Genomic DNA, 19,139 nt, shown 5'->3' on the forward strand with positions numbered 1-19,139 from the left:
GGCTGGGTAGCAAGAGTTGAGACAGGAGTTGAGACAGGCAGAGGAGTAGAAGAGAGGTGTGTGTCATCAGGGAGAAGTTTCCAAGAACAGCACAGATGATCAACAGCCTTAAGAGCACAGAGAGATGGTATAAGTTGTTTATTGGCTGATGTGTTGAAGGCAGCATTTTAGGTATGTAGATCTTTTCATGGTGTGTGTAGGGTGGGCTAAAGTGGGGCTGCTGGGCGGTGAGGAGTTCTCACGCTTTGATCATTTCATGTGAGACTCATGTGGTTTTGGATAGTTGGAGTCAGTTTTCCTCCTGGTTAGAGTGTGTTGCCGACCTCTTGCTTGAAGCCAGTTAGCAGGGATTCTGGGTTTGGGGAAGGATGAAGGAATCTCCTTTCCATTCCAGGGTCTGGAATTTGTGAAGATGTTCCTTATCTAAGGAAAATACACAATGGCTGTGGGGCCATTGTGTCTGAGATAGGCATGTACTTGATTGTCATCCTTTTTCTAGTTCTTTTTGAGACAAGATCTCACCATGTTGCCGGGGCTGGTCTCAAACTCGTGGTGTCAAATGATCCTCCTGCCTCAGCCTCCCAAATAGCTGGGATTACAGCTCATGCCACCACTCCCAACTTCTCTAGTTCTTTTTTGAGCAAACTATTATAGCTGGGACTAGAGGTTAGAGGTCCTCGTTGTTCTAGTAACATAATCCTAGAAGACAGTTTAAACCTTGGAATATGTCGTTATGGGCTGGAGTTGGCCCTAGAGCAAGGAGGCTCACCCCAGAAAGACGTGTGTTGACACCTCCTCTCCACACTTCCCCAGGGGTTGTGCACTCATGGATCTGCCTGCCACCAGCCCCACGGCCTGGCATCTCCAACCAAAGTAAAGGAATGTACCTTCCTTTCTCCAGAGTTTATGGTAGCAAACGAGTTTAGAGAGTAAGGATAAGGATTGGGTGGGGCAGAAACGGGAAGAGCCTCTTTGGCCTCCCCCAGTAACAATTATTGTTAGTATTAGGAATGAGATTTTAAATGCAAATTCTGTTTTAGGATGAAGTGGAACATTGGGCCTTGCTTTTCTCCATACACACTCGGGGCAAATTTATCTTCCTTTTCTCTGGTCTCCTTTTTCTTTTCTTTATCAGTTTCCTTCCAAAAGTTACCGCACTGCTTGCCCCCAGCTCCCCTCCTGCCCACACTTGCTGGTTTAGGCTCTTGGGATTTGTTGCCTTTCTCTCTGCTAAGGATGCCCAGGTGGAAGGTTTTGCTGAAAGGGGCATGGTTTTCATTGCAAATGGGGCCAATGGGACATCTGAGGTCACAGCTGCATCTTCATGCAAATGACAGTGTCCTCAGCCCTGCACCCCACTCCCCGAGGGAAGGCTGGGATGCAGCCTGCAGGGGAGTCCATGGTGTTCCCGAAGCCTGACCTGCCTGAGAGACTGCTGAGTGGGTGGGCAGGACACCCCACCGGCCCCGTGCTTCTTTGGCTTTCCAATCTCACATTTCCTTTCCTTCCCATTTCTGCTGGCACTTTCTACTTAGCCTCTCCCTTTCTCCGTCTCTTTCCTTTCTCCACTCTCGGAAGCAAAGCAAACATTCAACTGCATTCAGTTTCTCTCTCCCCTCTGTCTCTCATCTCTTCTTCTAGTCCATTGAAAACAGAAGTGAAATATCAAATAGTCAATATTTTATTTGTAGCTTATAAGCCTTGGTGTAAGTGGATTTGGTCCTGTGGGAAGTACAAGGTACTTATTGGGAATACATGTTGGGGTATGGGGATATGGAATGTGAGAACTTCGGCTGTGTGCATCTTTACCCTGGGCAGAGGAAGCAGGAACCCACATGGCTTCCTTACAAGGAAATAATATGGTGTGGGTGAGTTACACTTCAGAAGAGCCGCACTTTGTTTCTCTGATCAGTGGGCATTTAGCTTTCCTCTGCCAGGCCCTGGTCTTCATTTTTTAACATAGGGATTATGGTACTTGCCATTGCTCCCTTGGTGGAATGTTTTAAGAAATAATGCGTATGTGAAGGCTGTGAAAAATAGGACTGTAATTGTTATTTTCATGAACAAAAATGTCTGAACAAAATATAGAAGCTTTGCCTTTGCAGCATGTATAAAATGAGCTGATTGTATTGGGTGGTCTCCAGTGAGCCTTTCAGGTATTAAATTCTATATGCCCCAGACAATTTTTGGCGTATAATAGGGGCTCAAACAATAACGGGTTGGACGGACAGATGGACGGATGCATGTCTAAATGTCGATTGCCCATTAGCCTCGTGCGTCTGTGTCCACATGGGCACTGCTGCCCTCCCGTGGCCAGCGGCAGTATTACGGTGCGGCGAGCCGCAGCCTGGGCCCCTCTCTCCCGGTTTCTCCCCAGCCCCTCACCTGGCTCCCTGAGCTGGCTCCTTTGGACTTGTCCTTGGCCTCGATCACTGACTGCCTGCCTTTCCTCCTCCTTCTCTTTCCACCCCGCTCCCTCTCTCCATCTGCCGCCGCAGCACTGCCAGTAACTCCAACCGCAGCACGCCGGCCTGCTCGCCCATCCTCCGGAAGCGGTCTCGCTCGCCAACCCCGCAGAACCAGGACAGAGACACCATGGTGGAGAAGGGCTCAGATCACTCCTCGGACAAGTCCCCGTCCACACCGGAGCAGGGCGTGCAGCGCAGCTGCTCCTCCCAGTCCGGCCGGAGCGGCGGCAAGAATTCCAAGGTGAGCGGGACCCCGTTGGAGGCGGTACCTCCTCGTCAGGGGCTGCGGGGAGCGATATTGGGGTGGTGAGCCGGAGAACATCTGCGAGGGTCCTCAGGTGATGAACAGCCCTAATGGCCCAGAGATAGTCGTTATCCAGTGAGGTGAGGCGGGGCAGGCAGGAGAGACCCTAGTTAAATATCTTCCCCGCTAAGCATTCTTGGCGGGCTGGGCGAGGTAGGGAGGCTCATATTTTTTTTTTTTTTTAGATTTGGAGGGGAGACGCTCTGGGAATCATTAGGGGGTCATCTGCTTATTCCTGCTACCGTTTTCAAATTTGGTTCCTGGAGCAGGGGTAGAAGGGAACATTATTTGGGACATTATACTGCTAGGGAGAGTCCTCAGGGAACCTTGCAGAATGCTATTTTTAACCTCCTCCCCGGCCATCCTTCCTGCCTTACCTTTGCACTAATCCACTTGGTACTCACCTGGCAGAGAGGAGGGTGGCAGGGCCTTTCCATCCTCCCAAGGATGTCCGCACTGCCACCTGAGTACCGGGGCCCTTGGCCCATGGATATGCCTAAAATAGGCCCCGGGGGGGCCTGGGCTAGTTATGGTTCCCCAGAGATGTCCTCCCCACCCTCGGCCCTTTGGGGAGCAGAAGATGTCTTTGCCCAGGGGCTCCTTCAGGAAACTTCTCTTCACCCTGGGACCCCCAGGGCCTGGGAAGGGGTTGGGGACCCCTGGGAGGCATGGGAGCTGGCTTCCCACTTGAATTTGTCTTTTGATTTCTTGTTCTTCCTCTTCTTCCCCACCATTTCCCAAATACCTTCTTTGCATGCATGGTCTTAGTCTCACAAGCGCCTCTCAAAAGTAAGCCATCTTTTGTCTCTGTCCTTTTATCTCCCCTCTAGTGTCAATCTGTCTGTAGTGCTCAGCACCCCCTCCCTCTGGCCCTGCCGATTCTGGCCCTTATGTCCTGCTTGGTCCCTTTCCCAGAAGGGCCGGCCCCACTGTCCCCTGGCAGGCTGGCTTGGAAGTCATTGAAGGCCCATTTTCACTGCACCTGATGTCGGAGAACGGACCTTCCCCCACTCCCCACCCTGCACCCATGTCTGCCTGCTCCCTGGACACTGCCTCTGGTTGGGAGTTTATTCCCTCCTTACATGGTGCGGTCAAGAAACAGAGTCCTGCCTGGCGTTAGTTTCATTCCTTTGGGGCAGGAGACCCCATCTGGTCATACTGCAGGCCCCTCCCCTTTGGTGGTTGATTCTGGATTGCCCAGCAGTGGTGAGTGAGGATGGCAGGAGGGCTGTGCTGACTGGGGGCAGGGGTTCAGGTCGATGAGTTCCTTGGTGCAGCAGCCACGCCCTCAGGAGCTCTGCCTGCATACTCTGGTCCTCCCCACTCTAGAGCTGCTCAGCCTGAGCACCCCTTAGCATTTCTACCCACTGCCCAGACTGGGGTCCACGGTGTGCTTAGGATTCTGAATCATGGTCAGAGGGGGAAGCTGTTCTCCCAGAGGGTGGGGTGCCCGTGCCTGAAGGTTGGCAAACATTGGCAGGCCCTGGAGAGATGTGGCCAGTGCCAGAGTCTTTCCCGGGAGCCCAGGAATTCTGAGGCCATAGGAGAACATGCAGCAAGTGGAGGGTGAGCGATAGGTGTTGTGAAACAACAAGGCCCATGGGGCAAGGGGGTGGGATGCAGCCTGAAGAAGGGAAGCTGAGGATGACTTAATAATAGTCCTAAGTCTCTCAGTGCTTTGGGGAGGAGGAGGGTGAACAGCTGTTCCCTTTCCTAAGGGAAGGACAAGGGGCAACACGGCTAATCCTGTAGTCTGTGGCCTTTAGACTAAACGCACATCTTGGCTCTGAGGATTTTAAATGGCCGTTGCTGGCTGTGGACAGGGAAGGAGGAACTTTACCTGGAGCGAGGAAGCCAGCAGGAGATCTCTGTGGGCTCCAGTGGCTCGACAGGTGCAGGCATATCTGATATCTGGGAATGGGGTTTTGAAATGCCCTGTGGCAGCCCCTCTTGAGTGCCTCCCACCTCTGGCTTGGTTGATGTGGGACTAGTGGGTACTCGAGGCTCGGCTGGCAAGAGGGTGGATATGGCCTCACACGGGCATCAGGCTCCCCGCTCCCTGCTCCTGCACACTTTTCCATCCAGATTCTGTACACCCTAAGCCTGGCTCTTGAGTAGTTGGGGATGTTCTGTAAGCTCCGAGGCAGGATAAATCATTTGAGTGGGGCAGCCAGGACAGGCGTCAGGGAGCAGGTAGAATTCTGAGTGGGGTTTTGGAGATGCTAAAAGGAGACATAATGAAGGGACTGAGAGCTGAGCAGGAATCAGGAGCCAAACTGGGCCTTTTTGTAGGAACTGAGGAGGGAGGTGCTGGGGTGAGTGCAGGTCTCCTTACCCCTGGGAGACTGAGTGGACGCCATGCCCATCCCTGGCAGACATATTCTGAGTTTTCTGACATCGGTTACCCACTTCCCCACTTCATTCTCTCACTGATCATTACCATCGACACCTGCCCTGCCATCCTTCCAATGAAGTTAAAGTAGGACGGGCTTGTGCCAGGAGGGACACTGTAGCATTCCACGTGGAGCTGGGAGCCACTGCGTTGGCCTGGGACGTGCATGTGCAGGACACACAGACTTCAGAAGAGGAACACAAGAACCAGTAGGGGAATTAGGTTCTTTGAAGGCCAGGGCCTGAAGCAGGTGCTGCGGCAAAAAGAGGAGGGTCTGGTAGCGGGATGGGGACATGCCCCTCCCCGTGGAACATCTTCTGGGGTTAATCGCATGTCTTCCCAGCAAGCCATTTCATAGCTATTTTTACTGATATTGTTGTAGTTGGTCCACCTCACTCCCTGTCTCCTGGCCACCCCTAGAGGACACCGTGCCTTATATTGTTTGGGCAAGCTGGCCAGTGCCTCTGCTTCTCCCTGGGGTCAGGTCCCAGGCACGGTGTCTTTCTTCCCTTCTCTGGGCCTCAGTTTCCTCACTTGCTACTATGTAGGCATGGCACCAGGTGATCGCTAAGGCCCGACCCCTCTGGATCCATCACTGTGCTGCCCAGGCCGACCCTCCTAGGTGCAGTCCTGCCCCAGCACTTCCTTCCCAATGAGTTTGTGCTGCCGTGCAGCTTCCGCTCTGTAGTGACAGCCTGTGGCCACCAGAGGGAGCGAGGGGCCGTTCTGCCGCTCTCCCACCTGCCCTGAAGGCGCCATGCAGCAGGTGCGGCAAAGCGCGCCTCCACCTGCCCCGCTGCACGCCTCCCCACCGCGGTGCGGGCATCGCACTGGCGCTGTGGCACTGACCCTCTTTTGACTTTCCTCCTCTTTTTTTTTCCAAATCTAATTTTTGTGGTTTTCTTTCCAGTATGACAGACTTAACCTGATCAAAGTAAGAATTGTTTTTTATTCCTAACTCGTACTAAATGTAGAGCTCTCCTAGTCCCTGCCCCACTACCTCCCCCACACCCCGCACCTTAATCTTCCAGACTCCCAGACTTTGCGGTGGGAGATGTTTCTGGAAACCACCTCCCAGTAACCTGGGTCTGTTTCCAGGGACCTTGTATTCCTTTAAGTGCTTGCTCTGCAGACCTTCTAGAAAAAATGATAGAAATGAGCATGTCCCCAACAGCTGTGTCTTTGTCCTGACTCCCTTCTTCCTCTTTGGCCAAATCCGTGTATTTATAAGCTGTCAGAGAAGCCTCTACCGCTGCTCCCTGGTTCTGTGCCTTCCTTCGCTCTGGCCTGGTCCTCCAGGTAGGGGTGCTACAGCAAACTAAAGCCAGAGGACGAGGGATGCCCCTTCTTACCCTCAGAGGCCCGCAGCTCCTCTGATTTCCCTGCCCCTGTGGGTCTGGGTCCTTCCCATCTGGCAGAGCCTTTGGGACTCATTTCTGGGAATGCAGAACCACGGGGATTGAATGTGCCTCTGGGCAGAGTTCAGGGACCCCTGCCCACAGTGGACAGGCTCGGGGGCTGCTTTGGACGTGGCTGGAGGGGGGACCCATTGTTCCTGTGGCCCCTCAGTGGCAGAAGGTAAGAAGCTGCCTGGAGATTGCTGGTTCACCGCAGAGCCTCAGCACAGTCCTGCTCCTTGGTATCTTTCACGTTTCTTTTCAGTTCTTTAATACATGTTCTTATCCACCCTTTACAAAAGAGCAAACATTAGATACAAGAGCATCACAGAGCAGGTTAAAGACAGGACTGGCTTCCCTGCCTGAGGCTGTGTGTGACCCTCACACTTAGTTCCACATAGATTTGGAAGGCACAGGCACTGATGTGCCAGCCCATGCAAAGGGACCATCTACTTCTGTCTACCTGGGGCAGGAGGGAGCCCCGTGCAGGAGGAGTCACAGGCATCTGGGGTCCCCCTGTCAGCCCATGTTCCTGTTGCCCCCTTTCCTCCCAGCGTCTTACACGAAGGTCACGGCATTGAGACGAGGAGCTGGGAGCTTGGGAGATGGTTTCTCCATTGTGAAGCAGGGATCTCATGACCTGGGTTGCATTTGAGGAAGCACAAGGAGACTGTGGGGCTGCTGGGGCTGGCAGCTCCCAGAGCGCACCTTCCTACTGCTGGGAGGTGTCTTTTGTAATGAACATCTGCACAGCCTCTTGCCCTGTTGGCTTCGAATCAGGGCTTCTGTGTGAGGATGCAGGAAGTGAGCCATCCCCAGGCGCAGACCCCAGGCGCAGCCTGCTTGCCCCATCCACCCCCTCCAGAAGTGGGTAGCCTTGGCTGCAATGCCTAGAAGCGAGTTTTCAGGTCCCGGACTCCCATGTGGCTGCACCTTTCTCAGGAAAAAAATAGTTTTTGATATTTGGATTTGGGCCCTTTACCTGCTGAGACCTCTGAATTGGAGGTGGGGATGAGGCTACTATGGGAGGGTGTGGCCTCTGGATGGACCGTGGTGACAGGTTGGGAAGTGACCCCGGAGAGCACCTTGCAGAGGGGGACTGGGAGCCTTGCCATTGACCTCTGGTCACATCCTGGCCATTGAGGGCATGTGTGAGGGCAAAGCTGCTCAGAAGCAGCCCCACCCACGCGAGGCCCCTCAGCCCCCTCCAGCTCCTCTGTGGACTGGTTTCACTGTGGGGGGTGAAGGTGGACCGTCTTTACAGAGTTCAGATGGAATGAGGAGATAGATCACATGACCAGCGGTCATCACCGTGGGCACACACCCACCCTTGGGTGCGTAGTCTTTTCCTTCCCTCTAGACACAGCAGACATTCGAGGATCATGGCTACTCTTGTCTGCCCTTCTGGGTCGGGATGCTTTAACACCAGGTGGAGGGGCTCCAGACCTCTGGGTAGAGCTAAGGTATTGATCTGTGAACAAAGTTCCTCCATCCAGCGAACCCTAAAACTGAAAATAATCTAAGCTCCACCAAGAGATGGAGCTTAGGCATGTGTGTGTGCATGCGCGTGTGTGTGCGTGTGTATGTGTGTGTGAATGTATGTGTATATATGTGTATGTCTCTGTGTGTATGTGCGTGCCTGTGTGTATGTGTGTATATGTGTGGTGTGTGTGCATGTGCACGTGTATTTGTGCATGTCTGCAGGTGTGGGTGGTATGTATGTATGTGTGTGTATATGTGTGTGTATGTGTATTTGTGTGTGTGGTGTGTATGTATGCATGTGTGTCTGTGTGAATGTGTGCTCGTGCGTGTGTGTGTGCATGTGTGCATGTGTGTGGTATGTATTTGTGCATGTGTGTGTGCACATGTGTGTGCACGTGTGTGGTGTGTATGTGTGCGTGTGTATGTGTGTGTCTGTGTATGTGTGTGTACTTGTGTATTTGTGCGTGTGTGTATGTGTATGAGTATGTGTGTGTATATGTGCACACAAGCTTGTCTAGCTGCGTGTCCATCTATCTTTCAAGTGGATGTACATGAAGGACTACTGGCCATAGGGCTTGAAGACCGATAAGGCACGATCTTAGCTATCCCTCCTGTTCCCCTGAGACACATTCAGGTCCTCTTCCTCCTGGGTCTGGGAATGGAGAACACCTAAGTTCTGGGGCTGGGGTGGGGTCTGTTTTGCTTGTTCTGAATTATGGCACCACTGGGTTGGAATGGACCCTTAGTGATTATGTGCTTCAACCTCCTGCCCCACGCAGAACCCCCAGGCACTCCCTGACCATTACAGTTTAGGTACAGCCCATTTTTTGGCACGGGAGGGATTTACTCACCCCCCTGCTGAGAGTGCAGTTGGAGGGAGTTTTAGGTAGTCCCCTTTCTACCTCGAAAGTGTCCCACCCTGCCTTTTACAGGGGGCTGTCTTACAGCAGAAGGCTGGGTTGGCCGCCATCAGCATTTTGCTTCTGGTCAGGCCCCCTTCGGGGACTGGGTCTCGAATGCCCACCGCGCGCCCCTCACCCCATCAGAACCTTGCGATGGGGCTCCGACTCCCTTCCGGTTGAGCTCTAGCTGGTGCTGCCGCTGCCTGCCACCCTGCCCGCGGTGGGCTTCCAGCATGGACTGCTCCCGGGCCTCCTTTCTGGAACTGCCTTGAGAAAGGAGGACCCCTCCTGAGCAACCACATGGGAAGCATTCAGCTGCATTTGGACCCTCCTCCCTGCCCACCCTCCGCTATCTGTGTGCCCTTCCCCCTGGCCCTTCCCACCATTTCTCCCCTAACTCTACCTTCTCTTTCATTTTCTCTTTTCAGAAAAGCCAGAGTTGGTATAATGTAAGTATTCCTGTTTCCCTTCTTGTTGGGTACCCGAGAAGTGGGAGGGGGATGGAGGTTGGGGGGAAGGGGTGTGGGGTGCGATCGGGGGAGGGGGATGGAGGTTGGGGGAAAGCGGTGTGGGGTGCCATTGGGGGAGGGGGATGGAGGTTGGGGGGAAGCGGTGTGGGTGCGATTGGGCTTTCCTGTGGGCTTCTTAGCAGCCCCTTTGCTCCTAAACCAGCTGCAGCGGTTATTTTTTGCAGCAGGACAGGGCAGCCTTGGGGAGGGAGGATTGTATTCAGGGGACCAAGGAGGCGTGGCCAGCCGTATCCCCTGCCTCACCGAGGCTCTTAGACAAGGGTCTATCAACCCTAAAGGAGGAGACCAGTCAGGGAGGGAGTAGCCATTCCAGAGCCTGATAGAATTCTGGTGCTGGGGCAGCCTGGGGCCTGAGCTTAGTTTTCTTCCCTTAACATTTCGGGGCAAATGCAGCCAGAAAACTTCCCCCACTGATGGAAGAGTCAAGCCATGTGATGGGATTTGACTCCTGTCCCAGGTACCCCTTTAATAGCTGCAAAAGCATGCCCTTCCTGCAAGGCCTCCTGGTGCTTGGGCTGTGGTGAAGGTGTGGCATGGGGCCACTGTCTAGGTCATCCTGGGGTGCCCTGGGCAGCTGCTGCATACATAGAAACTGTTATGGGGTAAGCAGGCCTGGCGGAGGCCACTGCCTCTCAGTCACACAAACTGGGTGGTGGGATTTGGACATTTTCCCCTGCAGAGCAGCTATCTGAGGCTCTCAGCTGGCCCCCGCCGTGTGTTCTGCCCTTTGGGGACTTCACAGTGGAGGGGCTGACCTCAGACCATCCTCTTTGCCTCTCTGAGCCTGCCCTCCTCACACATAACTCTGATGAATCCTGGGAAAGCCATCTTTGCCCCCTCCCTGGACACACCAGGTTCTGCTCCAGCAGGAGATATGGGCATGGAGTAGCTGTGGCTGTGAAGGACAGAGTTGAGGAGGGTACTCTGGCCAGGGGATGGGCCGGAGGGGAGAGGTGTGGGTTTAATGCAGGGACAAGGTTGCAGATCAATTGTGTGGGCTGTGTGTGTGTTTTCCTACTTGGCGCTGGGTGGTTCCTCAAAGTCAGGCGTCTGCTCACGAGCCCTGTGGCTGCCAACATCCTGCTGCCCAGTGACCAGTCCGTCCTGGGTGCTGTTGATCTGCAAGCCTTGGCCGCCACCTGCCCAGCACCGCAAACAAGGCAGAATTTGGTGGGCTGTGCTGAATTGTGGAGAGAGTTATGGGCTGAGGTATCTTGGGGTGGGAGAGAAGCCAGACCCTACTTCTATCTCTGAGCCACCCCCTTACCTTCTAGGAGGTTTCCTGGCCTGTGGCGTCAGAGGAGGGGAGGGGGATGAGTGCTGAGCTTCCTGGGAGCGACCCGCAGCCCAGCTGTCATGGGGACCCCAGCATCCTTCACTCAACTCTCCCGTGCACCTTTTTAAACAGCATTGCACAAATTCAGGCCCCCATAGGGGAACAGGACCCACGTGGCTGCAGGCCTGTCAAACAGTTCAGACATCTCCGTTTGGACAGGCCAGCCCCTGTCCTTGTTGCTAATCTCCTTCCTCTTCTCATCTGTCATTTCTCTTTTTATCGCTCTTTAGCTCAGCCTTTTGTTTTGTCTCAGCCTGTGCTTCCTTGGATTCTTCTCAGCCCTTTGCTCTCTGACTCCACCCCTTTCCTTTCCTTTAATCTCCTGCCATTAGCTTCTTTCTCTGATTTCCATTCTCCTGGCTAGGTTTCCCTCTCTGTCTGTTTCTAACAGGCTTTACTTTCTCCCCTTCTTTCCGCCATCCCTTCCCCCTGATTCCTTCTCCTTTAGCCTCCGCCTGAGTACTCAGCATAGCGATGGGGTAGAAGCAGATGCTGTCTCTTGGCTGGAGGATGGGGTGGGCCAGAAGTCAGGGGTTCGGACGACACATATGAGAGCCAGCAGAGGAGCTGGGCGTGACACAGTCCTGCTTTCTGATGGTTCCACCTGCGCCGGGTCTGTGCAGAAGCGGTTGGACCTCAGCGACTCTTTGCATCATCCTCCGAGATGTTCTTTTTTCCTGGCCTTGTCTTGCCTCTTCCTTTATTAATTCTCACTTGTCTCCTTTCACCCTCCACCCTCTCATCCCAAGTGCATTAGAGAAACATCCCTGACTCTCCACTTAGCTCAGATCATTCATTCTCAGAGGCCAAGCGCACAAGGGGCTCTTTGCTGAGGAGTGTGTGGGGCCGTCCTCTCCTGGACTCATGCGGTCCCTCTGGGGGTCCACCCTCGGGTGACAGGGCACCCTGCTCCTTCAATGTGCAGTGCTCCTGTCCATGCTATCGTGTGCAGATGCTTCCTTAGGAGCTGCAGCTGAACGGGCTCCTCTCCGCAGCACCCCTCCACAACTGTCATCTGCGCCTCTTCAGGAGGCCCTTGCCCTGCCCCTGCTGCTTTGACCTGGTTTTCTGTGTTCCTTTAGGGAGCTCTGCCTTCCTGCCTTGCCTCTGCTGGGCTGGTTGTAATCTGCCCTTGAGGCAGGATCCCTCTCCCCTTCTCAGCCTTGCTGACTGGCCCTCTATAACCTCTCTCCGGATCCTAGGGTCAGTGCTCCAGCCATTCTGATATCTGAGGCTCATTCATTACACTAGATGTCCTTCAGATAGGTAGAGGCATTGTAACACCCAGCCCTGGGGATGCTTAGGAAACCCCTGGCTGGAGTCAGAGCAGCGAGGGCCAGTGCCCTGCAGAATCGCCGATAGTAGCAAGAGCATTCAGGCCCACTGGAACAGCCTGGATCTGGTAGGAAAGGAAGCCCAGCCAGCAACCAGCCCATGCCCCAGCCTCCCCCTTCACCTGCTGCCTCTCTGTAGAAGACAAAAGCATTTCCTTTTACATGGCTAGCCAGGGAGGAGCCATTGCCATGATGACAAACATGCTTGGTCTAAAGAGTGAGTCATGTGGAGGCAAGTGGCTGGACCCCAGGGACACAGGGAGAGGCCATGGCAGGAGAGTGTCAGGTCCAGAGTGGGGTTTGAAGGCAGTGCCATCTACAGATGCCCTGAGTCCTCCCATGCCCAGTTATATGTACTCCTCCTCACCCCCGAAGCCCCAGTCTACCACCCCAGTCATATTCATCAGGGCCTTCAGATCAAGGGGGCTGCCCTAGTAGACATGAGACGGAGGGAAAAGCAGAAATAGGGTTTTGCCTTCAGCAGGAAGCCAAGGGCAGAGTTGAGGGGCAACCTGGCCAGGGCCACTGGGGCAGGAGGGGTGAAATTTACTCCCCCTCAGCCCCCAACGGGGCATAACGTCACAGGGGTTTCCTTCCTTGGTCTCCTGGCGCATTCCTGTGGGCAGTCTTCTCCATGGCAGCCCCAGAAGGAACATTTCTGAGATCAGAGCACAGGAGCCCAGACCCTGGCAGCCGCCTGAGACTTAGCACCCTGCTTGCCTGAAGCACCTGCAGTTAGGGCTGCAGCTTTGTGGAGGAGAGGGAGGGATAGTGCCAAGCCTGGGGAGTGGCTGGCATAAGCGAGAAAGCAAAAGAACAAAGGTTTATAGGAATGGAATTCAGGGTGTTGGGGGTGGGCAGTGGAGAGGGTAGGAGACCCGCCTCGCACCTGGTGTTGCCCCAGGACTGACGCTGCTCCTCCACCTCTGTCTGTCTCCCCTCTGTATTTACTCCCAACTTGAAGGGTCTTCCTGGCACCCTTCCTGAGTTTTTCAGATGAGCCCCCAGCCCAGCCCAGCCCCACCCCTTCTCTACCCTTCTCCATAGTCCCCAGGCCTGCCTCAGTCTCCCTTTCCCTCCTTTGCTCAGTTACCTCCTCATCTCCTGTCCCACATGTGGCTTCTGCCTATCCAGATTTGGCTGCAAGGTCAGTTTCCTGTGGGGATCTTAACTGGTTTCTTCCTAGGTGAGATCAATGCCCCACCGAAATCCATCTGTTTTCTCCTGGGCTTCTCCACCCCCTCCTTCTCGCCGTCCCCAGGAAGACGGTACCACTTGGTCCCAGCTCCTGCTGTTTGCCGTAGAGTTAATGTTTAGCCCAGGGTCAATTCCTTCTCTGCTAGATCTCACCCAGCCCTGCCCAGCCCTTGGCGTGGGTGTGGGGGAGACGAAGGCTTCTGCAGACGGGACTCATCTCCCAGGGCTTTATCTCACAGGGCGTATCCTGTCTCTATCTCACCCCTTACAGCCCAGGCAGCCACTTGGCCTGTAGCAATACTCAGATGTTTTCGGGTAGTTACTATAAGGATCCAGAGCCTCTTGGAGCTACCTGCAGCCTACATACTGGGGTCCGATGTCACCCCAAGGGAGGCATTCTGATCACCTTGGAAAATGGACTTGCTACGTTTGCCTGCCATGCTGCTCAGGATAGGGCTGACATGCAGGGCAAAGAGAAGCTCACACATGTGCTGGGGAGGGTGTTGGCAGCGACCAGGCACTGACACGCCAAGCATATAGAATCAGGGATCTTTGTGTGTACGTGTAAGATGCAGTGTCAACAGGCATCCTTTGAGAGGTAGATAAGGAATGCATTCACTTGGTACATACTTTCTTAGCACCTGATACAGTATCCCTTATCCAAAATGTTTGGGATCAGATGTGTTTTGGATTTCTGATTTTTTTGGATTTTGGAATATTTGCATATATATATATAATGAGATATCTTGGGACCCAAGTCTAAACAACAAATTTATTTCCTATATTCCTTATACATATAGCCTGAGGATAATTTTATATAATATTTTAAATAATTTTATGCACAATGAAAAGTGCTGAGTGTGTTTTGACCAGAATGTGTCACATGAGCAGCCTGTCATGTGAGGTCAGGTGTGGAGTATTCTGCTTGCGGCATCATGTTAGGGCTCAAAGGGTTTCACATTTTCGGATTGGGGATGCTCAACCTGTACTTGAAACACATCATGGCAAGTGCAGTAGAAGATATGAACTGTTTGAAGCATAGATCCTTCCTGGAGGAGTCCTTTGGATAGAGTGAGACATGCTCCACCATGAATGGAACGCTGTGTCTGCATCCGTGGAGTGTCCCTCTAGAGAGGGTTGTAGGAGTTTGTTAGGGGAGGGTTTGCGGGAGGAGTCAGACTCTTCTACTTCCTGCAACACTGTTTACCTGGGAGAATCCAGGTTCCTCTAAATTAGCATCTTTGGAATCTACTTTTTTTGAGAGTCTCTCTCTGCCGCCCAGGCTGGAGTGCAGTGGTGTGATGTCGGCTCACTGCAACCTCCACCTCCGAGGTTCGAGCAATTCTCCTGCCTCAGCCTCCTAAGTAGCTAGGATTACAGACACCTGTCACCATGTATGGCTAATTTATATTTTATATATATATATATATATATATATATATGTTTGTAGTAGAGACAGGGTTTCGCTGTGTTGGCCAGGCTGGTCTCGCACTCCTGACCTAAAGTGATCCGTCCGCACTGGCCTCCCAAAGTGTTGGGATTACAGGCATGAGCCACCGTGCCCAGCCTGGAATCTACGTTTTTAAATGTGTTCACTGGGCCATTTTAAAATACAGTAAAGTTTGGGGGCTACCGTATTAAATTACCAAGACTCCTAAGACAAAAGCACCATTCCTCATCCTGTGCGGGCCAAGACCCTCCTGGCAAGGTGGCAGAGCTGGGGAGGGTGAGGGAGCGGCCCCATTTGTTTCAAGGGTCTGACTTCTCCTGGGAATCCACATCTTCCCCGCCCCACTGCTGTCTCGTCCCTGTCCCTGGCTTCTTGGTCTGGAGCCCTTCTTGCCCCATTGGCCTGGCTTTCATTTCCCTGGATTTTGCTGCTTTGAGGACCCAAATCTGCTTTTAGTATTGCCACTTTGCCCTGAAGATCTGACAATCTTTTTGGGTTTGGTCCCCCTCTTGCTAATGCTGAAGATTGTACAGGGTCCATGGGAAGGAAGAGGGTGCCTCAGACAGATCCCGAAGCTGTTGATCTCAGCTTCTCCACCACCAGCATGTCTGAAACTCGATCAGCAAAATCCCCAGGCTGCTACTGCTGCTTTGGGGAAGTTGGTGGATGGATGGGTTGGTGAGGTGTGAGAGTGTCTCCAAGAAGTCCCTGGCAACTTGAGTCTCACATTTCAGATTTCATCCTAACAGCAGTGCCCTGCCACCTCCCCTCCCTACTCCACGCCTCCATGTGGAGCCCTGGCCAGCAACTTTCCATTGCAGGAAACATCTGCTGGGGAGGCCAGGCTCAGCTGGGGGTTACTGGAGGACGTTGGCCGGGACCATCACCCAGATCCTGTAACTTGAAGCATGTGTAGGGCCCTGCTCTGCCCGCCCACCCGCCCTGCCTCCCTTCTTCCCTCCCTCTCTGCCACGGGTGACTCTAACAAAGAAGCTGTTTGCTGGTCAGGCGAGCAGAGCAGGGGCTGAGGAAAGGGGTGTGTGTTGGGCTGGGGGTGAGAACAGGCCCTGTTGCTGCAGCCAGTGGTGGCTGCTCTGCCTGGGTGAGGGCTGTGAGTCATAGCCCAGTGCCCGCCCAGGGTAGAGGTTGATTAAACGTGCCACTCTGTGGGACAGACCAGGACTGGGGAGCTGGGCATTCGGTTCCTTTGCTGGAGTTTCAGACCAACTATGAGTCACTCTGCTGCGTGTAAGTGATTGGCGGGGTTAAACCCTGGACCCGGCTGTGGATCATCCTTGTCCTGCAGAGTCTGCTTGTCCACCCAGGGGCCTGCCTCCCGGACCTCCAGCTGGCCCTGGGCACCTGCCATGCCATCTGCATCCTCTGGACCCTTGGGGTGACTGTCTGCACTGACCAGGGGGAGGTCACCGCCTCCGGACTACTGTCTGCCCGTGGACCAGCCAAGAAGAAAGCAGAGCCCGCCATGGGAGACTGGCCGGCCAGCTTGTCCTGAGAACCACACTGACCACCTCCACTATGGGAGACTGGCTGCCCAGCTTGTCCTGAGAACCTCACTGACCACCTCCGCTCACTTGTGAAGCTTCACGCTGGGCACGCAGCTCTAGGAGCAGAAAGAACACCTGTCAGTGTCACACAGGCCCTCTGCCGAGAAACCAGAGGCCACCCATCCACAGTCAAGCCAGGGGAGACCAGTTGTTTTCATCGTGTGGGGACAGTCGGGAGTCAGTGCTCAGGGAGCCGAGCGTCGTTGGGAGGGGCAGCCGTGCCAGGCAATGGAATCACTGACAGAGTCAGGGGTCCTCTGGAGCCTCCTGCTGGAGCAGGAGAGCCAGCTGCTGCAGTGGTACCTGAAGCAGCTTGGCCATGCACCTGCTGCCGCCGAACACCGTTGCTGGCACGGATCTGAGGAAATCCCAGCCGTGAGTGTGTGACCCAGTTTCTCTGAGTCTCTGTGGTAGTTCTGCACCCTTGTTATGCCACTTGGCTCTCCTACCCAAAGGCCCCAGATTTGACAGTCTTGGAAGCAAAATTATTTGACCATTTTAAATTGAAATAGGTGAGCCAGGCCCCGCCTTTGAAGGTGCAGGAGGGAGAGGGCTGGGGTCTCTGGCTTCGAGAGGCTGCATGGTGGCAGGCCCAGCATGCCTAGCTGATGAGCCTGCCATACACACAACAGCCTTGTGGAACAGGCATGTGTTGGTAAGCCTGGATAAAGGAGCCTCCAGACTGGCTGACTTAGCAGACCAGGGCTGGATTCACCCTCCCCTCTCCCTGCCGCTGCTACAGGAAAGTAGCAGCCCCCTCGATTTGCCTGCGGGTTGGAGATTGTGGCCAAACGCCCTGTACCTCCACCTCTGTGGATACCTGAGCTGTTAGTGGATATGCGAGAAGCAAGGGGGAGAAGGCACTAGGACGGAAAATTAGAAATAGGAAGACTTGGGGCTTCAGGGGGTTGGAGGGCTGACATCCAGTTTCACCTGAAGTGTGTTTGGGGTCTCCTGGTCGGCTGCTCCTCAGGCTGACACTGGAACTTTGTAAATACGAAGACCTAGTAGAAGGCTTGGAAGGCTAGTGGGGGCCCCAAAGCAGGTGAACATCTCATTCTCAAGGGAGTGTGCTCTTTTGGGGAAGCCCTTCTGCTTCCTCTTGGCCAGAGGACCAGGAGCAGTTACCCTGCAGAGGCAGCACAGAGTAGGGGCTCAGACAGCACTGAGTCAGACTGCCTCGCTCAGATTCCACTCCAAGTTGCTTAACTTCTCTGTTTCTCAATTTCCTCAAGTGCAAAATGGGATAATAAAAATAATCTGGGGTCTGATGCAGTGACACATGCACATGGCTTATGGCTTACAGCTGTGCTTGGTACGTGATAATAACTCCATGTTAGCCACATAGCAGCTCTAGAAGGTCAGTTAGGCATAATGAGAACTCACTGGCGCTCAGGTGGTCAAGCTGGGGTTTTCAGTGTGTGGACTCTGTTCTAAGAGACTAGGGGGCCATCTTGATTCCATATCTCAGTGCCAGGTTGAAACTAATATAGGGGCCAGAGGAATGTTGTTTTCGAGGTTTTTTGTTGTTGTTGTTTTGTTTTGTTTTGTTTTTGTAGCCATTGGCTACACCCTAGGGTGAGGTTCAGCAGTGCTGTCACTGCGTAGGTAGTCAGCGCATCACAGGTGGAGTGCGGGTGTCTCCGTTTGGCCGTGCGTGGCTCGTCCCAGGCTTTGCACTTGATTTCATCTGTCACCCCTGGTGCTTCTTATCTGTGGGCATGTATTTTCTTTTTAGTTTCTTTTTTATTTTATTTTTTAAATTTAAAATTGTAAGCCCTTGGGTCGGGCGCGGTGGCTCACTCCTGTAATCCCAGCACTCTGGGAGGCCGAGGTGGGTGGATCACTTGAGGTCAGGAGTTTGAGACCAGCCTGACCAATATGGCGAAACCCCATCTCTAGTAAAAATACAAAAATTAGCCAGGCGAGGTGGCGCATACCTGTAGTCCCAGCTACTCAGGAGGCTGAGGCAGGAGAATCGCTTGAACCCACGAGGTGGAGGTTGCAGTGAGCCGAGATCACACCACTGCACTCCAGCCTGGGTGATAGAGTGAGACTCTGTCTAAACAAACAAACCAACCAACAAACAAACAAGATTGTAAGCCCTCAAAGGGCAGGATTTCTGTGTATTCAGCTGGCTCATGGGATTTCCAAGGAGGATTTGCTACGGCAGTTTCTGGGTATGAGCCTGCTCCGAGGCAGCCATGTTGCTGGGTGGGAGGTGAGCACAGGACCAGGGGTCATGAGATCTGACACTGACCAGCTGAGGACCTGGGGCAGGGGGCTTCTCTCTGGCCTTGGTCTCTTCCTTGATGCTGTAAGGATTGGGTTAGATAATGTAAGGATGGAGAGGGGAGTTGGATGCCTCTCGTGTGCCCTTTGTGTTTTTTAATTCTCTATCTGTGCGCTTATTGCAGTACTGGTTTTATGTGATTTCTTAGAAAATCGTGTCTTTCCCACACAACCAAGTGCTCACTCTGATAGTCATGACAACACCTTCTTCTGAGAGGTGCTCTGGGCAACATCATGGGGGGCTGGGCAGCCTTCTTGCGTCCCTGCTTCACTGTCAAGGTAGTGCTGGCAGAAGGCAGAACAGCAGTAGCTGGCATAGTGGATCCCAGGAAGCACCCTGGAGGTGTCACTGCTTCCTTTCTCTTATCGAGATATAACGAGAGCCCCTCCTTGCTGTGTCTGGCGTTTCTCATTGGTGGAGGCCCTGGCTGCATAGTGTTCCCCAGCACCAGATTCTCCCCACTGTGTTTCTCCACACCGAGCCCCATTC

At 53.7% G+C, this 19,139-nt stretch overlaps 1 protein-coding gene across 18 annotated transcripts in view; it reads left to right on the forward strand.

Moving 5' to 3' along the window:
• The window catches only part of GRAMD1B (GRAM domain containing 1B), a 274,598-nt gene that overhangs the window by 220,531 nt on the left and 34,928 nt on the right, over window positions 1–19,139 (forward strand). For 17 of the 18 annotated variants that reach the window (XM_032167751.2, XM_032167755.2, XM_032167758.2 and 14 more), the window contains 2 exons: window positions 2,499–2,709; window positions 9,374–9,394. In XM_032167751.2, the coding sequence (XP_032023642.1) occupies window positions 2,499–2,709; window positions 9,374–9,394 (232 nt within the window). Of the gene's footprint in view, window positions 1–2,498; window positions 2,710–3,540; window positions 3,562–9,373; window positions 9,395–19,139 lie in introns of all 18 variants that reach the window. The other variant, XM_058446825.1, reaches the window with a different exon arrangement.

The sequence above is a fragment of the Hylobates moloch genome, unplaced genomic scaffold (assembly GCF_009828535.3).
Source record: "Hylobates moloch isolate HMO894 unplaced genomic scaffold, HMol_V3 SCAFFOLD_11, whole genome shotgun sequence".
NCBI classification, from domain to species: Eukaryota; Metazoa; Chordata; class Mammalia; order Primates; family Hylobatidae; genus Hylobates; species Hylobates moloch.